Raw genomic sequence first — 26,277 nt, 5'->3', positions numbered from 1 at the left:
ATATGTCTGAAGGCAGTAGTATTGCTTAAGCAGAAAGAGGGTATAACTACTGCCAACTTCTCCTCTCTGATGTTATCAAAACCCGTTATTCTTGGTTCACCTTACTCACTTTCTTGGGAGGAACAAAACAAAAACTGACACAAAAACTGAGGACTCTTTAACTTCTAAAAACAGTGATTGCCAAGTATCTATGAAAATTAATGGGGCGCCTAAATGAGAAGTGTCAATGATCTTAGTACTAGTAGGGTGTATTGTTTTTTACTAAATGATCACGTTTTCCTTGGTTGTGGCTGAATTGCCTTCCAGGAAAAGAGGCTGCTAAGCTATTAAACTGTGCAGCGTGGCAAGGGGCCAAGTTTTAAAAACACCTCTTTGGCACATCTGTAACAGGCCTGGAGTATTGAAAGTCTCAGGTTCTCTGTTCACTTGGCCCAGAAGTCTGAAGCTGAGAGGCAGAATGAGATGTCAGGCACAGGCCCCAGGGATTCAGGATGAGTGGAAACTCCTGAGTGGAGTAAAGGGAGTAATGGTTTCAGTATTGCTTCCACATGTGGTGGGGGGCAGCTCAGCAGCTCTGGGCTAGGTCAGGCCTTCAAAGCTCGGATCCTCAGATGGGAATGGATGAAGGGTTCTTGGCATGGGTGAAGTGAGTGTCCAATCTAAGACTTGAGTGAAGTGAGCTTTGGGAAGCAAGAGCAATTTAAAAATGTCAATTCCAGTGGGGGAGGGTGGGGTTGGGTGCTGGGTGGTTCAGTTAGTTGAGTGTCTGACTTCAGCTCAGGTCATGATCTCACCTTTTGTGAGTTCAAGCCCCACATCAGGCTTGCTACTGTCAGCCCTGAACGCTCTTCTGATCCTCTGTCCCACTCGCTCTCTCTCTGTCCTTCCCCCACTTGTGTACATGTTCTCTCTCTCATTCTCAAAAATGAATAAACATTAAATTTTTTTAAACATGTCAATCTCTTGTGTGAGTAAAGTCAAGGTATATGATCAAATTAAAGTCTATAGGGTGGATGCCTTTTCCCCCCAGGGGCACACCTCCATTTTGGTGGAGAAATAACGGCGCAGGTATAGACAACTTGATCGAAATTGGGCTGGTCATTGTACTTTTTCACCCTCAGTTTGTCACATACAGATTGCTGATTCATATGGGGTCTTTCTCTGTGTGAATCAGAAAAAGATTTTGCTTCCTGAAAACACTTTACTTCCATATAAGAAAATTATCATAATATACAGATTTTGTTAGAATAACTTGTTTTAGTGCCACCTACTGGAAAATCATAGGAATAAGTACAATAATGTAAGCCTTTTCTATAAAAATGGCACAACTCTGATAGCAGCTTTGCACCCAACTCAGTCATAGTAATTAGCTCATGTGTCCATATCATATCTAAGCTAGATCTATCAAAGCCCTCTTCTGGCAACTTGCTGTGATGATCTTTTTCTTCTCTAGATACAAAAGTTGTGAAAATGTGAGCCTGGACTTACAGGTGACCACATTTTAACTTTGTGTAGGAAGGAGTTTAAGAGAAAGAATGAACAAAAACAGGGTGGGATACAGGGACAGAAAGAAATAGACCCAATGGTCTTAGAATTTCTGGCTCCAATCCTACTCGAAGATACTTCTATCCTTACTTTGCTTTGGCTATGAAATAATTTCCTTTGTTGAGTTAAACAAAAGTTCAGTTTCTTTCACATGGATAAAAAGTAAAAAAAAAAATTTTTAAAGCCAAGTATATATTGACTTTGGATGTCAAGTAAAATAAACTGACTACAGTTGGGAAAGAGGGCAAGATTAGACACTCTGAGGTAATCTCAGTTTTTATATTAGAGTCATGTGTGCAATTATCTAAAATTGTTCCTGCTAGGACTATGTCTTGCTAAACCTAGTTGTACATTTCCTCCATAGTATAGATTCTTGCCTAGAGTAGCCATTTAAATTTTTTTTGTTGTTGAGTTAAAGTCCATTGACTTTAAAGGCTTCTACTGAAACTTCCAGATCACGTTTTTTTAAACCAATATGCATTTATCTATCAGGGGTAGACATCAAAAGCAGTTGATCAAAAGGACACATTTCTCCAAACAAATGGAGGCCACTCCACAAAATGTATGAGTCAACACAGAGTTCTAGCTCTTAATTTGTATTCCTTAGATATGAAACAGTGATGTACCATTTAACTGCCCAAGGCCTTGGTTTTCTCATCTACAACATAAAGAGATAGAACTAGATAATCTTTAAGGCTTACTCCAGCTAAAAAGAAACCTAAAGTTTTCTTTTAATCTCTCAAACCAATGATTTTCAGAATGTGGCCCCTTTCCAGCAGCCTAGAAACATGTTAAAAGGCAAATTTCAGACCCTACCCCAGACCTACTTGATCAGACACCCTGGGGGTAGGATCTAGTAATCAGTGCTTTAACACACTCCAGTTTGAGAACCACTCCCCAGACTTATGAGCTATATTTATTTAATAGTCAATGTATATATGGAGAAATTTCCCAATTTCTCTCAGCTGTGTTTCACTGACAACATTTTATCTTTCAGACATGGGTGTCCTTCTCCACCACGCTACTCCTCAATCCCCCAGTGAAAACTGTTTTGGTAAGAACAGTGTTGTCATTTTTTTTTTTTGATGTTTTCAAATATCTCTGATGACTTTATTAGACTTTTCAAACAAAAATAAGTTCATGCAAAAGAAAAAGAAAACCAAAAGTCAAACCATTAAAACTGATGTTATATTACGCATATCATCCTTTTTTTGAGAATCAATAAACATTCTTAAGGTAATGAGCATCAATAAGAGCTACTGCCAAGAAAATGGAACAAAGTATTTTTGGGAATATTCTTGATCTCTTTGTGAATTAAAAATTATGTCAGTGTCCTAACATTTTCTACAGGTTAATTAATAGTGATCCATTGGAATAGATTACACGTGTGCACGCGCGCACACACACACGCTCAAGAGTACTGATAAGTGCTTGTAACTAAAAAAACAACCACTAGATGATCTCCTATAATTATCCAATCCTTCTTGCTGCAAAACTCAGAAAATATAGATAAAGAGACAGGAAGATTAAAATGCTGGGTACAGGATCACTTCTGTGAATAAGACTTTTCCTTTTCTATTTAGAAATCTGTAATAGCGTCTAAGTTTATAAGTGATGAGGTTTGAGGATGTACCTATTTGCAGCTGGTACTAGTACATAAATTAATTTATGGACCAATTGATTGTAAATTTTACTATGTGTCACTTTTACTGTGTGGTCCCCATAATTTGGCTTTAAAACATCATATATGAACCTCTGAGAGTCCAGGATAAGCCAAAGGAAAGAATGATTTTTTCCATAATGGTAAAAAAAAAAAAAGTAAAAAACTAAATAGACTTTATGTCTATGTGCTCTTATCATTCTGCTCTCTTCCCCTCATATTTTTAACTCTCTTTGTAAGAATTTCTTCTTTAGGAATATTTTACCCATACCTGCTTAATAACTGGAAGATAGTGGTAGCCACCACTGATAGGGTCCTATCAGGTTTTTAGTTTGAATTTGGAATTCCATTTAAAAATTTCCCCTATTGCTCGACTCCATATTACATTCAAATGCGGATCTAGATAGATGACAGCCTATCTATATCAATTATTTAAGAATAAATGGTGATATGGATATGGATGGTATATTTTAGAGTAATAATTATTATTTGATTTTGAGCCAGAATGCTTTAGTCCATTGATACCAATGCATATCATATCTTTAGTGAAGGATATTCAGAGTAGCATGGATCTATTCGGTTTTTTTAGTGTTTTATTTATTTCTAGGAGAGAGAGAGACAGCGTGAGCAGGGGAGGGTCAGAGAGAGAGGGAGTCACAGACTGAAACAGGCTCCAGGCTCTGAGCTGGCAGTCAGCACAGAGCCCGACGCGGGGCTCGAACCCACGAACCGTGAGATCATGACGCGAGCGAAATTCGTCTGCTTAACCGCTTAACCGACTAAGCCACCCAGGGGCACCGCCTGGATCTATTCTTATAGTGTAAGAGTATTATTTTGTCAGTGGAAAGGAAGACAACCCTTCCTTTCCTCTTCTCCAATATTCTTGCCTAAAATCATATTTTGAGTTTTGCGGGCTTCTGTATTTACTTACCTACAACTGAGAGTCAAAAATTCAAATCTAGAGAAAAAGCATTTTTTCTTTTTTCAATATGGTCTCCTGCCATTTCTGACCATTTGTCTTTTATTCACGTATGAAATAAGGGTATCATTAAAGATCAGAAATTTCCAGGAGAGCTTGTAAACCTGATAAAATTATTTTACCTGTTATATCTTTATAAATAAAAAACCTGCAGAGACAAAGGAACTTAGGAAAAAGAAATCTATTCTCCCTACCTCGGAGACATTGAGCATATTGCTTATTGAGCACTTCTAATTATTTCTTCCTTTTTCTCGTCTCCAATTTTCTTACTGCACACTTGTTCTTTCATTCTTTCCTTGTTTTAATTGTCTCCCGACAGCCCCTGCTGGGACATCCTATCTAAATTTATAATTTATTTCTTCTGGTGTGTCTTTTTTTTCCATATTCATATATGACTTCCAATGATTTTGTCAAGGTAAAGTGTTCAGAATTAAGACAGTTGATGGATTATGGAGGGTTTAAGGAACTCAGAAAGGGAGAATTTCCAAGATTTCCTTCATCTGTAGAGGCTTGTTGGAGCAACCTGGGGTGTGAGAAGCAAGAAACAAGGGCCCTGCTAAGGCAGGACCAAAATGGGAAGCCTATTAAAATAATGATTTGGAGTCCTGTGCACCGAAGACAATAAAGTAAAGCCATCCTGCCAGGTCAGTAGCTAATAGCCCATGGGTTTGTTACTAAGGAAATTAAAACTTTAGCTAATGAGAATGGGAACCACTTACTGAGAATGAGACTGAAGCCTTCCTCTTAGCTCCCCTCCTTGAGTCCTTTTGACAGAACAGTCAGAAAGTTATTTCCTATTTAGTAGCGAAAGACTTGAAATGGAGGTTTAAAAAAAAAATTGATAGGGGAAAAAAAAAGTTGGAAGCAAACTCTTCTTATTCAGCTCTTTCAAGAGGAAAGATCTAGACCCGAGTCCCCCCCCCCCCCCCCGCCCTCTACCCAAAACATACATCAGCATCGGTCATGAAAACAAAAAGGATAGTTGGGGTGGGGTGGGGGGGGAGGAAGAGAGAGAGAGAACCTGTCCCAGATAAGTACAGCTAAGATGACTCAGACAGTCTCCCTGAGGGATTTTTGGTGTGGGGACGTGAAATTATTACATCCGCTATTAGTTTTGTGGACTCAGCAGGATTAGGCCACCTCGTTCAAGAACAGTGGCTGGATTTCATTATTCCAGCGGGTGAGGGGTCTTTATGCACATTTCTCTCTCTCTCTTTACCTGTAGAAGTAGGAACACCTCTGTTTAACTCCTAGGTGAACCAGGGAAATGATTGGAGGCCTTCGGAACATACTTTGGTCATCGATACACACTTAGGGTCGCTTTACTGCCCCTAAATGCAACTCCTGGCCCTACGGGGGATTCTTTCCATTTTGTCCTAAAGTGTGGTGGGGACCCAGGGCTCTGCTGGCGGGAGAGAAGGCAGGCAGGCGGCGAGGGGTGAGAACCACCCCCAGCCGGCTGCGGAGACCGGGGCCTTTCAGGATGACGGCCGGGGCGGGGCAGGGCGCGGACCCGCGTCCCCGCCCGCGGACGCCCAGGTGGCCGGCGACGGCTCCCGGAGCGCCGGGCCGCGGGGACTGCAGCGGACGGCCCGGGGCGCGGCGGCCGGGCGGCCGTCTCCGCGGGCGGGGAGCGAGCGCGTGTGTGCGCGAGAGCGGCGGGCGGCGGCGGGAGGAGGCGCAGGCGCGCTGCTCGCCCGTCTGCAGCCCGGCGCCCAGCGCCGCGTCTCGGGGAGTTGATGGCAGCACCGCGGTGCGGCCGCCCTGCCGAGCGCCACGCGCAGCCACCCGCCGCTGCCCGGGGAGCGTCCAAGATGTGGGGGGCTCGGGGCGGCCGCGGCCGCGCCAGGGATGGGGGCGCGCAGCAGCCTCCGCTCGCCCGCCTGTGCTGACCTGCCTCGCCTGCCCCCAGAGAATGTCAGCCAAGTCCAAGGGGACCCCCTCCTCGCCCTGTCCAGCCGAGGGACCGCCGGCAGCCTCCAAAACCAAGGTGAAGGAACAGATCAAGATCATCGTGGAGGATCTGGAATTAGTCCTGGGCGACCTGAAGGACGTGGCCAAGGAACTTAAGGAGGTGAGAGGCGCGGGGGTGGGGAAGGAGTTCGTCACCTTTCGCCCCGCTCGGGGTTCCGGTCCCGTTTTCAGTGGGGACCGTCAGATTTCTTAACTCCTCGCAAAGTGGTGAAAGACGTCTGCAGACGGACTTTCTTTGCTCCGGCGACTCCTGAAAAGAGTTGCTGCACTTTTTTTTTTTTCTTTTTAATCAGGAAGAAATCAACTAGTGTTTTAATCGATGCACCTGGGATCGTGGGAAGGGCGAACGCGTGCGTGTCTCTGTATCTGTGTGCGTGGAATGTCGGGGAGGGGGGCTCACTGGGGGTGTGTCGACAGAGGAAGCAATGAGCAGCCCGGCCGGAGCGTGCAAAATGCTCCCGTCCTGCCCTCTTGCTCCCCCAGAGTCCTTTGGCAAGTCGCTCCTCGCCTGGCAGCCTCCCCAAGCCGCGGCTGGAGGGGGCTGGGTTCCGGGCCCTGGGCCAGGCCGGGGAGGGCAACCTGGGGGAAGCTCGGCTCTGGCTCCCCTCCCCGCCTCCTGAGCCGCGCTGGGAGGAAGGCGACCGGGGCTGCAGGCAGGGCAGCCCAGACTTGGGGATGGAGAAGGGGGTCTCGGACTTTCTCACTTTCGCGGTTCTTGAAGCATCCTCTGCTCTCTGAACGTCGCTCCCCGTAACTCCGGGCCTTCCCGCCACCCCACCTCCTTCTTTCCTCCCATCTTGTAGCCGCTTGGCTTTGAACGTGGGGAGCTGGGCGCGTCGGTGAGCGTGTGCGCTCGGGTGTGGTGTGCGTGCACCGGGGGTCTTGCCGCTTGGGGTCCGGGCTCTTGCGAACCGGACTGTTTGGGTTCTTTCCCGCTCCCCGTTCACCCTGCCCCTCGGTTCCACTTCTGGCCTCCCACCCGTAACCCCTGTGATCGGGTTTGAAAGCAGCCGGGGAGGTGACGGGGCTGAGTCTGCGTAACTCCGGCGGCTGCTCCAGGCGACGGGGGTGGGGGAGGGGCGGGGTCGCCCGGGAGCCCGGCCCGGCGGCCGAGGCCGAGCCCGCTGTTCCGCTCGCGAAGGACTGCCGGTGCGGTTCTCGGTCAGGGAGTCCGCACCCGCAGGGGTGCGAGAGCTAAGACTAACTTCTAAGGTGGTGGCCTCGGCGGGAAGGGAGGGAGTGGGGCAGACGCGAAGTCCCAAATTGTATTCCTGTTCCTGAGGCCAAGTGGGAGGAGACTGAGGGTTGTTTGGATGTCTGGCCTCCAGAGATTAACCTCCTGCATCCAATTTCCAATCCAAACGTGAGGAAAGAGACCCCTCCCCCACAGCCCAAGTCCCTTTCTCCCCCGATTTCCCATTACCTCTAGGTAATATTCATTTCACCAAATGAAAATCTGTTAAAATGACCCATTCATTGGCAGGGTTCGGTTTGCCGGTGGCACATGCCATTTCTGTAGGTTGTTGCATAGACAGCATAATTACCACTGAGGTCCTGAGAGTGGAGATTGATACAGATGATAGGTGCAAGGATCTAAGTTGTTGCTGTTGGCAGGGCTTTTCTGGGATCATTGCTTCACAACTGGTTGACAGATGGCGAGGTTATGCATTGAAATTCAAGTCTAAAGATGCTGTTCATCTCTTTGTTATTCTTTTATTTGACATCTTTGGCAGGCTGTGTTTTCATCTGAAACATTATGGCGTTTTAAAAAATGAAAAAAAAATGGGCATGTTCCTTTTGGCAGAATTTTGTCTTAGTTGAGGTTTTTACCATGGGGAGTGTGGGAAACCTTTATCAGCAAAGTAATGTGTTTACTGTCTTAGGCAGGGGGCTGGAAGTAACAGATAAAGCAGTCAAAACTCTGCATTTATAGGCACATGCTTCCATGTTAGGATGTGTCACTCCAGGATCTCTTTTAGGCAGAATAAATAAAGAGGAACTGCACATGGTCCTCGTTCTGCTTTGCCTCATTATTCTGTAGGCTTTTGGAGACCAGGTAGATCTACACTAAAACTTTTAACCTCCCTAAGGCTCTTGATTACAATCACAAAGCAGTAAATCAGGAAGTCTCTGCGTCTCTCTTTTCCTCTTTCTGTGTCTTCATTTGTTGGAGGTTTTATAAGGGAAAAAACAAACACAGGTCGTTTATAAGAAGTATGGGAAAACGTAAATAACGTACAACCAAGTAAATGAAAGCATCTGTCTTCTAGACAGAGCCAGAGATAAAATTTTGACTTAATGCTTTGGAATCTTTGATGGGCTGCCAGGGTCTGTTTGTGTAAAAATTTCGCCTTAAGAGTGAAATTAATGAATGATAAGTGATGTAGTGGGATTGTTAATGACTTTTGTGAGACTATCATCTTCCTGGGTTTACTCATGGAATTGTATATGCTAAGGCTGAATCTCAGAGCATTCGCCATTTTTATAGTATGAATGATAGTTATTTTGAGAACAAATATTTATAGGGCATGTTTAACCTATGACATCTTGCAGTTGTTCAGCATTTATCTTTTGAAGATAATACTGGTCATGTGACTGAATATACCTTTGATGTAGGTTTGTATGGAGGAGTAACTGAAAACTTTGTAAAATTGCAAACCTTGTTGGTCTCTAGATCTGTGACTTGTAAATATGAATTTCACTAATTCATCATTTGTTGTATTCACTATTCTGGCAGTTTATCACTGGTATATATTGAATATACACTGTTATATTTAGAAATCAAATTCCTTTATTGGCAGTGCTATGCCTTTAGGCCATACTCTATCATGATATAAATTAGCCAAGGGTTCTTATTGGCTTGGAACAGAAATTAGAAAAAGAAGTGATTATGACTAGATCACTTTATCAGTCACCATATAGTATTTGTTTTTCTTTTCTGTTTTTTCTTTTCTAGAAGACATTATTCTTTTTTGAATATTCCATTTTTTAAAATGCTCAAAACATTAGTTTGGGATGCATTTTTCCTGTCTTTGAACATCACTAGTGTCAAAGGGCATTATTACTGCTTTTCATGGCCACTCTCACTCTGATATAATAGGCTTGAGAATTAAAAGCAGAACTGAGAGTAAGAATTAGTGTATGTAGATTTATACAGTGATATTTGCTATGCACTTAGTAATGTAGCAAGTGTTTGGTGAAGAAAGTCAAAGCTTAAAAAGGATGATAAGATAGGAATTTTAAGGACCTTCCAATTTATTCAGATCCATAGTTAACACAAATGGATCAATGCCATATGCAGGAGATCACCTATCCAGGTCTTAAAACTGGATACATTGAGTTTTTCATGAAGGACTAATCCTTTGGGTGGATGAAGAGTCAAAACAGAAGATTTTAGAGCTTTGAGATGTGGATACAATCTGAAGAAGTAGAGAGGAGAGGAAATTAGCAGGAGATACAATATTAATCCATGATGCTTTTTCTGCACATTGAAAAAAAGAAGAAAATAGTGGTGAAACTACGGAGTTTTAGCAATAACATTAGCCATCATTGGTTTATTAGGTTTGGCCGTATACTTTTTTAATTAAGAAAAATAGAAAAAAGTTACTACTTTTTAAAAATAGTTGTCAAATAATCTGACATCTTTGGGTATCTATTTGCCTGTTCTTTTATGAAGATCTCACTGGTAAATTGTTTCGCATCAAATACTGATGTTAATATGGTATCACAGATCTTGTTGGGTAGGGAGACACTGAAATATCAAATAAAGAACCTTTGATTTGGAAACAAAATTCATTGCTGTTTAGCTATACTCTGATTTAGTTTAGACTGATTATAACTTTGAACTTTTTTTAGTGTTTTCATTTTATAATTTGAAGTAGTAAGACTGCTAATGGGTTGAATATATGCATATATTACTTGTTTAATAAGTCTAATTTATTAAATTTAAATATTTGATAAATATAATTATGTGTGTATATACACATATATAAATATATCTGTAATAAATGTACATATAATTTATTAATTTATTGCTAAGACTTATAAGTAGCTATGTCTGTCATAGAGAACCCAGTTAAGATCAGTTATTCTTTCTGTGCCCTGGAATCATTCAGTGACTGTACTACTTAGGTGGGAAGCTATATTAGTAGTGTGGCTGTGGACTGGAAAGCACCCATGATTTTTCTTATGAGGTCATAAATAGAAATAAATTAACCTTAAGTTTAATTTTGAAAAGTTTGAAAACCCTTTGGAAGTGATCCATTTGGGGACTGATGAAAACAGAATTGACAGAGTTAACAATTACCTGCAAAATTTTTTTTTTTAGGGACACCTGGGTGGCTTAGTTAGTTAAGCTCCCCACTTCAGCTTAGGTCATGATATCACGGTCCATGGGTTCGACCCTTGCGTCGGGCTCTGTGCTGACAGCTCAGAGCCTGGAGCCAGCCTCAGATTCTGTATCTCCTTCTCTCTTTCCACCCCTCTCCTGCTTGCACTCTGTCTCTCTGTGTCTCTCAAAAATAAATAAACATTAAAAAAATTAAGAAAGATTATTTTTATTCTTAAATGTTTTCTTTTCAGATGGCTTATTCACAGTGAGTTCTGTAGTTTATTGCTCTAGGAAATCCTACCAAATATTTTTTGGTTAACAAGTCCATGCATATAAAATTCATTACTAGAACAAATTATAGAGACTGATCTCTGCAATATTTTCCAAGTTCTAAAGTTATGAATGAATGAAATTTCACAGTTCAGGGGCCCCTGGGTGGCTCAGTTGGTTAAGTGTCCGACTCCAGCTCAGGTCATGATCTCACGGTTCATGGGTTCGAGCCCCGCCTTGGGCTCTGTGCTGACAGCCAGCTCGGAGCCTGGAGCCTGTTTCAGATTCTGTATCTCCCTCTCTCTCTGACCCTCCCCTGCTCACGCTATCTGTCCCTCTCTCAGAAATAAATAAAACATTTTAAAAAATTAAAAAAGAAGAAATTTCACAGTTCAATTGTAGCAAATAGCTCTACTTTTACTACACTCTGTTAACAGTTTGACTCCTTAAACTCAAGTATATTTACAAAATACTAAAATGTTTTTTTTCATTTTTCTTGTCTTAAGCATGAGGGCTTAGCATGTTACTGGAAGAACAGAATGGTTCTGAGAAAATAAAGATAACCAATAACCATCTTTCACTGTCTCTGTTTTCGATGCATTAAAACCATTCAAGACTCAAGGAATTAGCCGATAAGAAACTCAAGCAACCTTAAAGTAATAAATAGATAATGTGCTTCAGGCAATAGTGAGCTAAATAGATAATAAACCAGTGCAGTAGGTTTCATGGTTTCCTGGATTACTTTTTCTTCTACCCTTACTGTTCTGAGGGTCTCAGGTATTTAAATAAAAATGTAGCAAAAGAGATAGAAATGCAAGTTGGAGTAAAACATATTTTCCCAAACAAATTAAACTACAGATCCTTCTGCAGAACTAGTTCATGAAAAATTTCATTGCCATTTTTGGGAATTAGAGGGGTCAAGTTCTAATAGGCCACTGATTGAGTTCTGATTGAAATATGTGTCCAAGCCTGAAGTAGATTAATAACAACAGTACTTTTTTTCTTTTAAAAATTTTTAAAATTTATTGTTTTTAGAGCAGACTTCGGTTCACAGCAAAATTGAGGTGAAGGGACAGATTTCTGGAATATCGCAGAGTCCACACATGCGTTGCATCCCCCGTTATCAGCATCCCCTGTGGGAGTGGTGCATTCCTTACACCTGATGAATCTCTGCAGACACATCATACTCACCCAAAGTTCACAGTCATTATATGGCTCTCTCGGCATTGTGGGTCCTCTGGGTTTGGAAAAATGCGTAATGACATGTGTCCATTTTATGGTATCATACATTTTTATGGCCCTAAAAATGCTCCCTGCTCTACTTATTCATCCTTCCCCCAAACCCACTCTCATGGGTACTTTGTTTTAAAGAACTAATTTCATTTGTTTCTCTGATTTCAGAAGCAATAGAATATGTGAATATTCTAGAAAGTTTGTAGAAAACTAAAAATTACCCAGGAGAAAATTAAAATTACCTTTAATGTCAAGTAGAACTAGATATGTTAAACATTTCGCTATATTTCACTTCAGTCATTTTGTATGCATATTTTTAACATAGATGAAGTCATATAAAATTATGAAATTGTATACAATGATAGTTTTTGCTTTCTTGAAGAATATTAGATCATAATGATTATGTAGATCTGCTGTTATTTACTGTATAAATCCTCTAATGTGGGACATTCTATCATTTTACGAATTTTTGTGATTGTTAAATATCACTCAAATTTTAGAACCACTTTGGCAATGAAAACAGCTAAGAGGTAGATTTTTATTCTCTGCATTAGTACTCTTTAAGTATATTTATTTATATTAAATCTTCTAATACTAAAAACAAACATATGAGAAAGGTACTATTATGCCATTTTACAGATAAGAAAACAGAGGCCAGAGATAAGTCACTTGCTCAAGGTCACTTGCAAGGCTTGAGTGCCAGGCATTTTAGTGCCTGTGACTTTTCCTAACTTGTTGTTTACATTTTCTTTGAAGTCAAGAGTGTGAAAGTTTTTGAGCTTTTGATCCCTATCAGACGTTTTCCAGGGAATTTTTACTCTCAGCAGCAGTATATATAGACATTGTTTCTTTTCTTTTTTCTTTCTTCAGGTAAAATTAACATACAGAGTTATATTAGTGTCTGATGTACAAAATAAATATTCAGCAGTTCTGTAAGTTTCTCAGTGTTCGTCAAGATAAGTTTACTCTTTTAAAATAATTTTTTTTAATGTTTATTTTCAAGAGAGAGAGAGGCAGCAAGTAGGGGAGGGGCAGAGAGAGAGGAGACACAGAATCTGAAGCAGGCTCCAGGCTCTGAGCTGTCAGCACAGAGCTGGATGTGGAGCTCAAACTGAGTCTCGAACCCAGAAACTGGGAGATCGGATCTGAGCCAAAGTCAGAAGCTTAACCCACTGAGCCACTCAGGTGCCCCAAGATAAATTTACTCTTAATCCCCTTCATCTATTTCACCCATCCCCTTGCCCCTCTCCCCTCTGGCAACCACTCTGTATTTAAAGAGTGTGTTCTTTTGTTTGTCTTATTTACTTTGTTTTTTTGTTCTGTTTCTTAAATTCCACCTATGTGCAAAATCATATGGTATTGGCCTTTCTCTGACTTTTCCCTTAGTATTATACCCTCCAGGTCCATCCATGTTGCAGGTCACAAGATTTCATTCTTTTTATGTCTGAATAGTATGCCACAGTATATATCCCACATCGTCTTTATCCATTCATCTACCAGACACTGTTTTTTAAATTTTATGTGAAGCTAATCTTTTTATTTTTGTTTTGTAATTATTAATTCATGATAACAGTCATTGTTTTTGTGAGTTGCACTCAATTTTGGGTACCAATCTTAAGCCAGAATTAATAGTGAGTTAATTAGACCTTGGAATTTGCATCATCCAAATAAATATGTGCTGCAGAATTAACTTTGGCTTGTTTAGTATTAAAAAATGTTAATAATAATAATAATACTTAGTTTTTTTAAATATTATGACAGCAAATAAAGGAGCAACTAATATGGGAGCTTGCTGATATCTAGTATTGTTTGCATCTGTTTCAAATGAATTTAAAACAATTTGGGAAACTTTTATTTTCTTTTGGTGTTATCAAATGGTCTCAGAAGGGATGTAGTATCCTTAAGTTTTCTGACATGTTTGGGGTTTCCTAGCTTTTTGCTACGACTGATGGAGAGAACAACTTGTTTAACCCTCTACCAGGCACAAACTTGTTGAGCTAACAAGGTCACATGTATTTTTATAATTAGATTTCTCGTGGTTTTTTTGGTGATATTGATTATAACCACCCCCCTCCATGTACATAAGGGGGTACCAGAAACAACTTTATTCTAAACTCTTATTTTTTAACCAGTATAATATGGATATAAGTGTTTTCTTTTTTTTTTTCCTTTTTTTTTTTTTTTTTTACAAATAGTTTATTGTCAAATTAGTTTCTACATAACACTCAGTGCTCATCCCCAAAGTGCCCTCCTCCATGCCCATCTCCCCCTCCCCCCCACATCCATCAGTCCTCAGTTTTTGTCAGCATTCAAGAGTCTCTCATGGTTTGCCTCTCTCCCTTTCCCCCACCATTTCCGCCCTTCTTCTCCCCCTTGTTCCTCCGTCAAGTTCCTCCTAATCCTCCTATACGTGCAAACATATGATATTTGTCCTTCTCTGCCTGACTTATTTCGCTCAGCATAACACCCTCAAGGTCCATCCATGTTGCTACACATGGCCAGATTTCATTGTTTCTCATTGCCATGTAGTATTCCATGGTATAGATAAACCACATCTTCTTGATCCATTCATCTGTTGATGGACACTTAGGCTCTTTCCATGTTTTAGCTATTGTGGAGAGTGCTGCTATGAACATTGGGGTACATGTGCTCCTATGCCTCAGCATTTCTGTATCCCTTGGGTAAATTCCTAGCAGTGCTATTGCTGGGTCATAAGGGAGTTCTATTGTTAGTTTCCTGAGGAACCTCCACACTGTTTTCCAGAGGGGCTGTACCAGTTTACATTCCCACCAACAGTGTAGGAGGGTGCCCGTTTCTCCACATCCTCGCCAGCATCTAGAGTTCTCTGATTTGCTCATTTTAGCCACTCTGACTGGCGTGAGGTGGTATCTCAGTGTGGTTTTGATTTGTATTTCCCTGATGAGGAGGGATGCTGAGCATCGTTTCATGTGTCTGTTGGCCATCTGGATGTCCTCTTTGGAGAAGTGTCTGTTCATGTCTTCTGCCCATTTCTTCACTGGGTTGTTTGTTTTTCGGGCGTGTAGTTTGGTGAGTTCCTTATAGATTCTGGATATTAACCCTTTATCTGATATGTCATTTGCAACTATCTTTTCCCATTCCGTTGGTTGCCTATTAATTTTCTGGGTTGTTTCCTTGGCTGTGCAGAAGCTTTTAATCTTGATGAGGTCCCAACAGTTTATTTTTGCTCTTGATTCCCTTGCTTTTGGGGATGTGTCAAGTAAGAAGTTGCTGCGGTGGAGGTCAAGGAGGTTGTTTCCTGCTTTCTCCTCTAGGGTGTTGATAGTTTCCTGTCTCACGTTCAGGTCCTTTATCCATTTTGAGTTGATTTTTGTGCATGGTGTGAGAAAATGATCTAGTTTCATTCTTCTGCATGTTGCTGTCCAGTTCTCCCAACACCATCTGTTAAAAAGGCTGTCTTTTTTCCATTGGATATTCTTTCCTGCTTTGTCAAAGATCAGTTGGCTGTATACTTTTGGGTCCACTTCTGAGTTCTCAATTCTGTTCCATTGGTCTATGGGTCTGTTTTTGTGCCAATACCATACTGTCTTGAGGATGACAGCTTTGTAGTAGAGGCTGAAGTCTGGGATGGTGATACCTCCCGTTTTGGTTTTATTTTTCAGTATTACTTTCGCTATTCGGGGTCTTTTGTGGTTCCATACAAATTTTTGGATAGTTCTAGTTTTGAGAAGTATGCTGGTGCAGTTTTGATTGGAATTGCATTGGATATAAGTGTTTTCATTATATGCAAAGTTAGTCCATTAGGAAGAACTGCTTTAATCTAAAATTTCCTGTAAGACCTGGGAACCTATAGTAAGTGCTTCTTTGGCACTAAGAGCCAGAAAGTAACGTTAATTAAAAGGAGGAAATAGATACATCTAGGTATTGTCCCAGCAAAGCACGCTCATGAGGTGACCTGTCTGCTCAGGACAGATGTAGCCTTATGTGCTCTTTTTATTTTTGAAAATGGAAGAAGATGCAGATTCTAAAGGAACTGAACTTCTGGACCCCTCTTTAGGTAAAATCATTGCCATTGGTGAGACAGATCTTATATTTAAGATTTTTGTCTTCTCTCTTTCTGCTTTGCACATGCTACTTCAAATTGGCATTTGGGATACATGTTTACTTGTAGAATAATTGAAGTGAGCCCAAATTACATACCTGTGCCCAGTGCATCCGTTATTATGGTGTTTGGCACGCTATAAACAGATTCTCAGCTGCAGATAATATGCACCATACTTGCTAGAAGAAAGCAAATTTGATGATTTCTAACAAGTTCCCTTCTGTAGTACTACGTGAAAGCTAACAGGTATGTTGGTATTTATTTGCCTCTTGCCTAGTATGAAACCTTATGCTAAGATTTCCAACTATGTTCATGCTGCAGAAAAATAACAAGTTAATATCTCTTATCTATCTATCTATCTTTCTATCTATATCTCTACCTATCTCTATCTCTATCTATGTATCTCTATATCTATAGATATATATCAGTCAAATCAATTACCTTGTAGCAGCAGTGGTTCTTAATTTTTCCACCCATATCGCAGAGCCCTTTGAAAGTTTCACAAAACCCTGGATCTTTCTCAAGGAACAAAAGCTCATAAGAAAATAAGGTTTTGCAGATAGTGAGGGACTCTTGGGTAAGTGAGAGTAACTCAGGTGATGACACAAAACAAATGATTGCTTGTGTGTTTTGTTTTCATTTTTAATTTTCAGCTGGTTACTTGAAACCCATAATTTTCAAGATCAAAAGTCCTGGATACATAAAAAGAAAAAAAAAAACGAAAAGAAATACTGATGGCTGTAATCTCATGGTTTTTATGCCAGGGGCACATGGGTGGTTTATCAGCAATTTACTTCAGACACGCACACACACACTTCACTACTCTCCCCAAAGAATAGAATGCTCATGTGTCTAAAGATTATATGACAGATACATCATACACGGGATGAAATGTTTCCAGCGCTTATCATAAATTAAGCATGTTCTCTTGAAACTAGTCTCAAAACAGCATTTTCCCTTGTTTTAATAATATGACATTAATTCATGAATTAAAGACTTATTGAAATTTTGGTTTATGTAACACACTGTGCTGAAGACAATAAAAGATATAATCATGAAGAAGCCTGTAGGACTGGGACTGAAGAAAGTCATCTGCCATAGGGTACCACCTCTTCAGGGGTGAAAGAAGGCTCTCTAAAGCAATGTGGAATGTGTAAAGGGCCAGAATGTTATTTCTTGAGTGGAGAATGATGGCAGAAACATTCGTGTCACTTTCCATTTTAATTGATTTCTCTCTGCTTAGGAAGCTGCTGAACTCCTGTCATGATACATCAGAGTTTTGGGATGTGAGCACAAGCCTTCCAAGCTCATACATTTGCTGCCGGTTATTCCACGTTAGAACATTATTCTTGGATCTGATGTTAATGCATTGTAAAATCTCAACTCTTATTACAAACCCCAGAAATTACTTTGTGAGACAAGTCTCTCCCAGTGCGCTCAGTTGCCAAAGATGTGTGTACGCCGTTGAAAACAATCAGCATCCAGTTACTGTTCTCTTTAAAATTTATGAAAGTAAATCATTAATGTTTTACATACATGGGGCAACCAAGCTTGTGTTAGTGTATAATTTATACATTTTAATTTAATTTCAGTAAAACAGCTAAAAACTGTGACGGTGGCTGAAAAAGGTATCTGAGTAACTGTTTCTTTTTTACTTTTGGTGATAGTGATAAAACTATAATTGAAAAAAAGTTGTGATTTTTTTTTTTTAAAAATTTTTTTTTAATGTTTGTTTTTGAGAGGGAGAGAGAGACAGAATGTGAATGGGGGTGGGGCAGAGAGAGGGAGACCCAGAATCCGAAGCAGGCTCCAGGCTCCACGCTGTCAGCACAGAGCCCCACGCGGGCCCAACTCAAAGTCACGAACCAGAAGATCGTGACCTGAGCCGAAATTGGATGCCCAACTGACTGAGCCACCCAGGTGCCCCAGAAAATAACCTGTGATCCTAAAGCTCAAATATAAGCAACAAGTTTATTCATTTATATAGAATAAAGTTTAAATTTGATTATCCTTTGATTGGATAGCTGGATGTTTTTGACAAATATTTAGAATTCCTTTTTTTTTTTTTAAATAAAAGAAACATTTTGAGGCTGTGTTGTAGACCAGGGTAACATCGTGTAGAGGTCAAATTCTCCGCCAGGCCAACTGATTTCATATTGCTCTGCTCTGCAGTATTGGACATGCTTCTTAACCTCACTCTGACTTCATTTCCTCTTTAAAACAGCAATAATAATGGTGACATTACTTACATTAAAGACTCGTTATAGAGATTCAAAGACTAAGTATATATAAAGCACTTTATTAAAGGAGTTCTCATAAATAGTGAGCAGTGTCTTTGTATCTATAATTATCGTTACTATTCCTCGAATTTGTCTGAGCCTCTTTATCCATTGACTCAACAAATACTTGTTTGGAACCTACTGTCTGCCGGGCACTTTTCTTGTTGCTGGGGATATAGTGGCCAAGAAAAGTGACAAAATTTCTTCATGAAGCTTACATAGATGGTGGGAAGGGCATGAGGAAGACAGACCAACATAACTGTTGAGTCATGTCAAATACTAGAAATCGACAAGTCCTGTGAAACAAGAGAAGATTATAATGGGGTAAGCAGTCACAAAGACAAGGTGCAGTTTTAAATAGGATGGCCCAGAAGAAGCCTGGTTGAGAAAGAGATATGACGATGACAAGGGAAAAGTTTGAAGCAAAGGAATATCCTGTGTAGATGTGTAGGAGAGCACTTTTCCAGGAAGAGGGTACTGCAGTCTGAGGGCCTCATGGGAAGCATGAGTCCCAGGCATTTGCAGAAGAGCAAGGACGCTGCTGTGGCATGAGCATATGCACAGGCATGAGAGAGACACAGGGCAATGTGTCTAAGGATTAATACTCCTAAGAGTCAGATGGGCACTTTGCTGTTTTGAGCAGAGGAGTGACTGGATCCAATCTACTTCCATCTTTTCCTCTGTACCTTTAATCTCTAGTTCAGGCTTCCTCAAGCAAGGATTTATTAACATTTTGGGCAGAAAATTCTCTGTTGCTGAAGATTGTCCTATGCTTCGTAGGTTATTTAGTAGCATCCCTGGCCTCTACTAACTAGACGCAAGGAGCAAGCAAAAATGTCCATGTGAGGACTAAAAATGTTCGTAGGCCTTCCCAAATGTCCTCTGAGGGTGTGAGGAGGGGAGTCATTGCAGTTGAGAATGATGGCTCTATTCTGCCTTATTATTCCGTGTTGCTTAATATTGTTTTCTTCACTTACCTTTTTATTTATTTATTTTCTTATTTGGTATTTCTCCATCAAGCACTGGGACTTTATCTTTCTTTTATATCTTGCATTCTCTTTCTTTTTAGCAAACCATTATCTGTGGGGTTTTTTTTTTCCTAAATTTACCTGATTCATTTTTCCTTCATTAAATCTACTTTAATTCATTTTTTTTTTAGTTTATTTATTTATGTTGGAGGGAGGCATGATCCAGGAAGGAGCAGAGAAAAAGGGAGAGAGAAAGAGAATCCCAAGCAGGCTCCACACTCAGTGCAGAGCCCAATGCAGAGCTTCAACCCACAAACCGCAAGATCATGACCTGAGCCCAAACCAAGTCAGACGCTCAACCCACTTAGCCAGCCAGGTGCCCCTCACTGAACCTACTTTTAAAAGACCCCTCATTTCCTTTCATCACCTTCTCCTATCTCATTTTCCATGCTTCACAATGAAAAATTAACCCGATGAATTTGAAGCAATTGAAGGGCATGCCTGTTTTACACTTTGAAAGGAAGGGAGTATCAAGGGACAATGGCAGTGGCCGAGGCTCAGTGCTTCTGTTCTTGCCACTCATAGTTCCTGAGTGAGGTCAGTGGCAACCTTGACTGGAAGGAAGGGCTCTTCACCTCACCTGTCAGTGTGTCTTATACTTCTCCTGCCTCTTCCATTTCTGTAGAGATAGGAGAGGTTTGAATGGTGTCTCAGCTCTGAGGTATAGTACAGGCTAGAGAAGAGATGTGGTGGTGGTGATGATGATGATGATGGTGGTGGTGAAAAAGGAGGAGGAGAAGAAGAAGAAGAAGGAGAAAAACAACAACAACAACATGACTGACAACAACAACAAAACAACAACAGCATGACTGATATCTGTTCATGCATCAAGAGCTGTTCTGAGTTAATTCATTGAATCACCCTCATAGTTATCCTGTGAGGTTATTATAAGGTTATTATGAGGTTGCTCTAGGTATGGAGAAGCTGAGACAGAGACGTTCACTCATGGAGAGCAAGTGGTGTTGCACTTTGAATATTTCTCCCTTTAAACCATTGTCCATCATCAGCTCCCCCCTTTCCAACAGAAACACAATTGATCTTTTGTGTTCTGAGTTTTTTAACTTCAGTATCATTTCTTTTTCCTTTCCCTCCCCATCTCCTTTCTCTTCTCCATCGGTCACTTTCCACTTTCTTGTTCTTCCCGTCTGTCTCATCCTCTTCCTGTCTTCCATATTTTTTTGTTCCCTTCTTTTTCCTTTTACCTTCTGATTAGCTTTTTTGCTATGACCCAATGTCTATTCATCTATTCATCAGTTTTCTTTCTTTCTTTTTTTTTTTTATGTCTTCATTTTATTTTGAGAGACAGAGACAGAGTGCAAGCAGGGGAGGGGCAGAAAGAGAGGGAGACACAGAATCTGAAGCAGACTCCAGGCTCTGAGCTGTCAGCACAGAGCCCAGCACTAAGCTCGAACCCACAGACTGTGAGATTATGACCTGAGTCGAAGTTGGACACTTAACCGACTGAGCCACCCAGGCGCCCCTCATTAGTTTTCTTTAAATGCGTACTCTAAGCAAGGCAATGGAAATAGCATAGTGAGCAACGTTTGCCTGACCCCTCCCCTATGGAATTTACATGCTGGTTGGGGACATCATTTCAAATAAAGACAGAAATAATATTTATTAAGGAGCATCAAGGGCAGAGAGAAAAGTACATGATGCAGTAAGAGCATAGCATCACCGATGAGTCTTGTATATTCTTGCTAACCAGGGGATTTCAAATTGGCTGTTGCCTTCCTTCCCGCAGCCATCTCTCTAAATCCCTTTGCGGTAAACTTCATAGGGTGATGTTTTAATAGCCCTGCAGCTAACCTCTCTCCTTTGTTCTCTACCAATTCATCCTCTAAACACAGGCCAGATTAATCTTCTTAATGTGCTGCTTTCTTCGGGCCACTCCCCTGCTTAAAAGATCATATACTATCCTCCTGATATTTAAAATGTCAAATGAACAAACCCAGCCTCCCAACTTGACATCAGGGTCCCATGTTTCCTCTTTGGCTTTATCTCTGGCTTTCCTTCAGTGAGTAACCTGGAGACCATCCCTCTCCGTTTTTCACTGTTTTTCACCTGCCTTGCATTCTGTAGTCCTCATGTTTCTAGTCACTGTGTCACTGCTTTGCATCTGCTGGTATTGCTTAATGACTCTTCCTGATTTGTGCCTTCTTCAAAAGATCTAGTAATTTTTTTTCTCTTGTAATTATTAACCAGATCATCTTCCTGTTTATTTTTTATTTTTTTTAACATTTATTTTATTGTTGAGAGACAGAGAAACAGAGTGTGAGCGGGGGAGGAACAGAGTAAGGGGGAGACACAGAATCCAAAGCGGGCTCTAGACTCTGAGCTGTTAGCACAGAACCCAACATGGGGCTCGAAGTAATGAATCTTGAGATCATGACCTTAGCTGAAGTCGGACGCTTAACCGAGTGAGCCACTCAGGCGGCCCTTTAGTAAAACATTTTAAAAGTCTCACTGTTGCTATCTTTGAACTTGAGGGTCGATTTCTCAGTAAAACTTATTAAAGATGTTAAGGGTTGAAAGCCAGTCATTCCACATACGCAGGAGAGCCTGCTTCTTATTATCTACTCAAGAAAATCACTGACAATCCTCTGCATCTCTTCTATACCTTTACTTTTGCACTTTGGCTCCGAGGATTCCCCTTGGCATACAAATGATGATAAAGATAATAGTACAATCTTCTCTTGACCGACTTGCCCTGAAAATACTTTCCTACCTCCTAGCTCCCCTTTACCAAACCTTAAAAGTCTTCTTCTCTTCATACTATCACCTCTTTCCTGTTATTTTCTAAACCCACTCTGATCAGACGCATGCTCTAACCATTGGACCACACCTGCTTCTATGTAGGTTGTCAGTGACTCTTCATTTAATCATACTTGATTTTGAGTCCTCCTTTTATTTAGTCTATTGGCGGCATTTGATATTCTCTTTAATACTTTGTCTTCACTTGGCTTGAAGAATGCTATTCTTTCCTCACCCAATTTTTTCTCTGTTATTTACTCCTCTTCTCAGATATCTAAATACAAATTTTGATCCTCTTACAAAAAAGAAAAAAAACAAAAACTATTTACAGTCTTCTCAGTGTTTGTATCCAACTTGTGGTTAAATTCCATGTACACATCCATGACTTCCAAATTTGTATTGTCAGCCCAGACATTTCTTCTGAGGTCTTCTCCATGTCTTTGAATGTCTGAAAGACATCTTCCACTCACTGTGTCCACAGTTGAACCTTGATCACCTACCTCCCTCAAAACCTGATGTCCTATGGTCTTTCCCATGTCACTGAATGATGTTTCCATTCTTCTAGATCTCAGAGTCATCGTTAACTCCTCATTCTCGCATGAATTATCTACAATTCAATGAAAAAGTCTGATTGGCTCTGTCTTTAAGATGTTTCTAGAATCTGACCCATTCTTCTCATCTGCTACCATCATGGTCCAAGCGAACATCATTTCTCCTTTGGATTATTATGGTAGCAGTCTCTTGCCTCCTTCAGCCATTCTTCAGCTCAGCAGTCAGGGTAAAGCTCAACCACATGATTCTTTTCACGTCTCCTTAGCGACTCCCCATGTCTTTCAAAGTCCCAGTGCTTATAGTGGTTATGAAGCCTCACAACATTTACCTTCCTCCCCTGTTACTACTCTCCCCTTCTTTCTTGCTGCTTTCTTTCTGGCTTTCCTTGTTACAACCATAGTAATCTTGTTGTTCCAGGAATAAATGTGCCATGCCCATTTTTATGGCTCATTCCACTCCTGTGCTCACCCTTTCCCGTCATTCAGAATTTTTTCCAGTGTCACACTACCATGGCTTCTTCTGGCATCTCTGTCTGTGTTTATAGTCTCTGGCATTCTCTATCCTTCTTTCTCTGCTAAGCTTTTTCTCTTTATCTTAATACGTAGCTGCTTCTGAGACACGAATCAATTTATTTCTAGGGTTTATTATTTGTTTGTGCTCCACCGCTAGAGTGTCAGCTTCTGGAGGTCAGTGAGCTTTGTTTTATTCCCTAACATATCTCAGATTCCTCGAGCAATAGTTGTCATGAGAGATGTGCTCATTAAACAAATTGATGAATAACTGGATCCCTTCTGACTCTTGTTCCATCAAAATTCTCTCGGATCAAACTATCACCTTTACTTTCCAGTGCATATCTACTAGTTCCAGAGAAGCAAGCTTATAGTGGATGCTTATTAAATACCTTATGCATGGGTTTTTTAATCTTCCTATCACACGTGCTTATAGTTTGTGTGTTGGCTGGAGGGAGCTTTTGTTTCCCCTCCTTTGATTTTAGAATCTGCTTATCCACATTAAATGCATCTCATTCAACTCAACCCACCTTCTTAATTTTTGAAATGAACAAAGAACCTCTCAGTAATAGCTCATACAGTGAATGCTTACTTTGTGTGAAGCAGAGTATTTAAAACAATTTTTTTAAGTTTATTTATTTGGGTGGGGGAAGGGACAGAGAGAGAAGAAGAGAGAGAATCATAAGTAGGCTCGACAGTGTCAGTGCAGAGTCTGACATGGGGCTTGATCCCACAAACCTGGAGACCATGACCTGAGCCAAAATTAAGAGTCAGATGCTTAACTGACTGAGCCACCCAGGTGCCCTGAGTGTTTAAAAAATATCAATTCCTCAAGTCCTTATGTTCTTGGTCCCCCAACTGTTGGTTCCATGTTATCCTTCCCATATGGAAACTCTGGAGACAGCTTGTCTCTATTAACCCTAAATGCAGTGTAACCTCTGGGCTTCACCTCCAGACAAAAGTCTGGCTCTGATTTAAAAGTGCCCATTATTCCCTTAGACTCAAAGATGTCATTTTAAACTCTTCAAAGCGCTTAAGATACAATTCTACTCTCTTCTGAAAGAGTATGTAGATTGAAATGAGGAGAAAGCATGTCTACTTTTTACAGCATTCACTTTGTTTTGCTACTTTTTAAGTATTGTGTACCTTTCTTGCCAATAGGCATTTATAAATTTTAAATTAACTGGAAAATGACATAGAAAAAAGGATATTTGATACTGTTTAAAAATATTTTAATCATCCCACCATGTCCATAAGAAACAAGCAAGCAGTTTGTTGCAAAGACCCAACATTATGTAAGACACTCAAGAACTAGGTAATATCAGTATTTGGCTTCTTTTTCTTCTTTTTCTTTTATGTACTCCCTCTAGTGTTCAAACGTATGAGTGCTTAAAATTAGCCCATTGAGATACTGAAGAATGCACATTAATGTAGAAATAGGGCCTTCTTAAAGTAGTAGTAGTAGTAGTTGTTGTTGTTATTTTGCTCAGGCAATTGTATTGTCCAGTTACTGAACTTTCATACTGAGAATGTATGAAAAACATATTCTCTCTTCCACTTTCCTATAGCAATCTGGTCATGTCTGTCTTTTCATGTGTGTATTTTCAATCTGTCTGCTTCAGGAAGGGAGAATATTCTACTTCTAGGCTTCCATCTTTAAAGACAATACCATACTGAAAAATTTTCTTCAAGTTTAAAACTACACTCTAGGTTTTAGTTGGGCAATTTGGATATGAACAGAAACCTTTCCACATGCTAAATATATACAAAGTGGGAAAAAACCTATATAAAGTAGAGAAATGTGTTTGTACATAGAAATTAAAATTTTTAAATAATTGATATCATTTTTCTTTAATATATTGAAACATTTTTTAAATGCAATGGTTTCACGTTACCCTGGAAAATAACCAAGATATCCCTAGGAATAACAAATGAGCAAAAAGAAGTAATATATATCGTTGTCATTTACTATAAAATATTAATAATTTCTTAATATATATAGAAAATAAGATAATAAAATTATTACTATTTATCAATTTTTAAAAATCAGTTACTATTGCTTGAGGTTAATCTTTCTAAATAACATAGGATTATGTCATTTATATTCAGTTAATGCCCTTCAGTCTTTAAAATACTTTGATACCTACTACTTCAGTTACTCATCATCCTATGATATAAAAAAAAAAATAGAGTAAGTTACTTTTAATGACTCTTAGACATACTGTTTTCTAATTTCTATTTACTCTGTGGAATTTATATTCAGTACTTAGGCCTTATTCATACCAGGCTAGCTTGTATGCCCTTGGGGACTTAATTTATTTATTATTAATGTATAGAATAACATGGCACCACATACCTCTTTTGGGTTGTTTACTTATAGACAGTGTGTACCACTTTGAGAGCTTAACATCTACTTCCTGAAGTCACTAATACTCATAATGTCTAATGAATTCCATTGCTCACCAGCAGCCTTTTAGGTTACCTGGGTTCTGATAGTCTCTGTATTGAATACTGGGTTGGCCAATAACGCTTCTAGGGTATTTTTTGGTGGGGGTTGGAGGGAGGGACAGTTATCAAAAAATTATCCAAATTCTTATCCATAAAGCCACAAAAAAAGTGGTCATATCTTATATAGTGATAGTTTATTATTACATAACAGTAAACTCCTATATTGTCACATTTAGCTCTTTCTTAGATCTGAAATGTTTCTAGGGTGCCCAGGTGTCTCGGTCAGTTAAGCTTTCAACTTCAGCTCAGGTCATGATCTCATGGTTTGTGAGGTTGAGGCCCATGCCTGGCACTGTGCTGACAGCTCAGAGCCCGGAGCCTGCTTCAGATTCTGTGTCTCCCTCTCTTTCTGTCTCTCCTCCGCTCACTCTCTGTCTCTCAGAAATAAATAAAAATGTTAAAAAAATTTTTAAAAATCTTTCAAATGTTTCTAATAATATGATGTTATTATTAGTTCTTGATCTTGTATCTTCTTTCTTCAGGAAAATTAATGGAGAAAAAGAAATTTACCGCAAAAGCATTGGTGCCTGAACATAGTTGCAGAGAAAAAAGAAAAACAGAACAAGGGCTGTCAT

The 26,277-nt window shown here is 40.1% G+C and overlaps 1 protein-coding gene across 5 annotated transcripts in view; it reads left to right on the top strand.

The window, feature by feature from the left end:
- PRR16 (proline rich 16) overlaps nt 1–26,277 on the top strand; it is a 387,870-nt gene that overhangs the window by 178,609 nt on the left and 182,984 nt on the right. For 2 of the 5 annotated variants that reach the window (XM_039244959.1, XM_039244957.1), the window contains 2 exons: nt 2,543–2,599; nt 6,097–6,258. The exons of 1 other annotated variant lie outside the window; for it this stretch is intronic. In XM_039244959.1, coding sequence (XP_039100890.1) covers nt 6,100–6,258 — 159 coding nt within the window. In that variant the 5' untranslated portion in view covers nt 2,543–2,599; nt 6,097–6,099. Of the gene's footprint in view, nt 1–2,542; nt 2,600–5,948; nt 6,259–26,277 lie in introns of those variants that run through there. 2 more of the 5 variants (XM_039244958.1, XM_039244960.1) reach the window with 2 other exon arrangements.

Source organism: Hyaena hyaena, unplaced genomic scaffold (genome assembly GCF_003009895.1).
Source record: "Hyaena hyaena isolate Hyena2069 unplaced genomic scaffold, ASM300989v1 scaffold_250, whole genome shotgun sequence".
In the NCBI taxonomy this organism is placed as follows: domain Eukaryota; kingdom Metazoa; phylum Chordata; class Mammalia; order Carnivora; family Hyaenidae; genus Hyaena; species Hyaena hyaena.
Note: the sequence above shows the minus strand (reverse complement) of the source record. Positions and strands in the feature narration are given on the sequence as shown.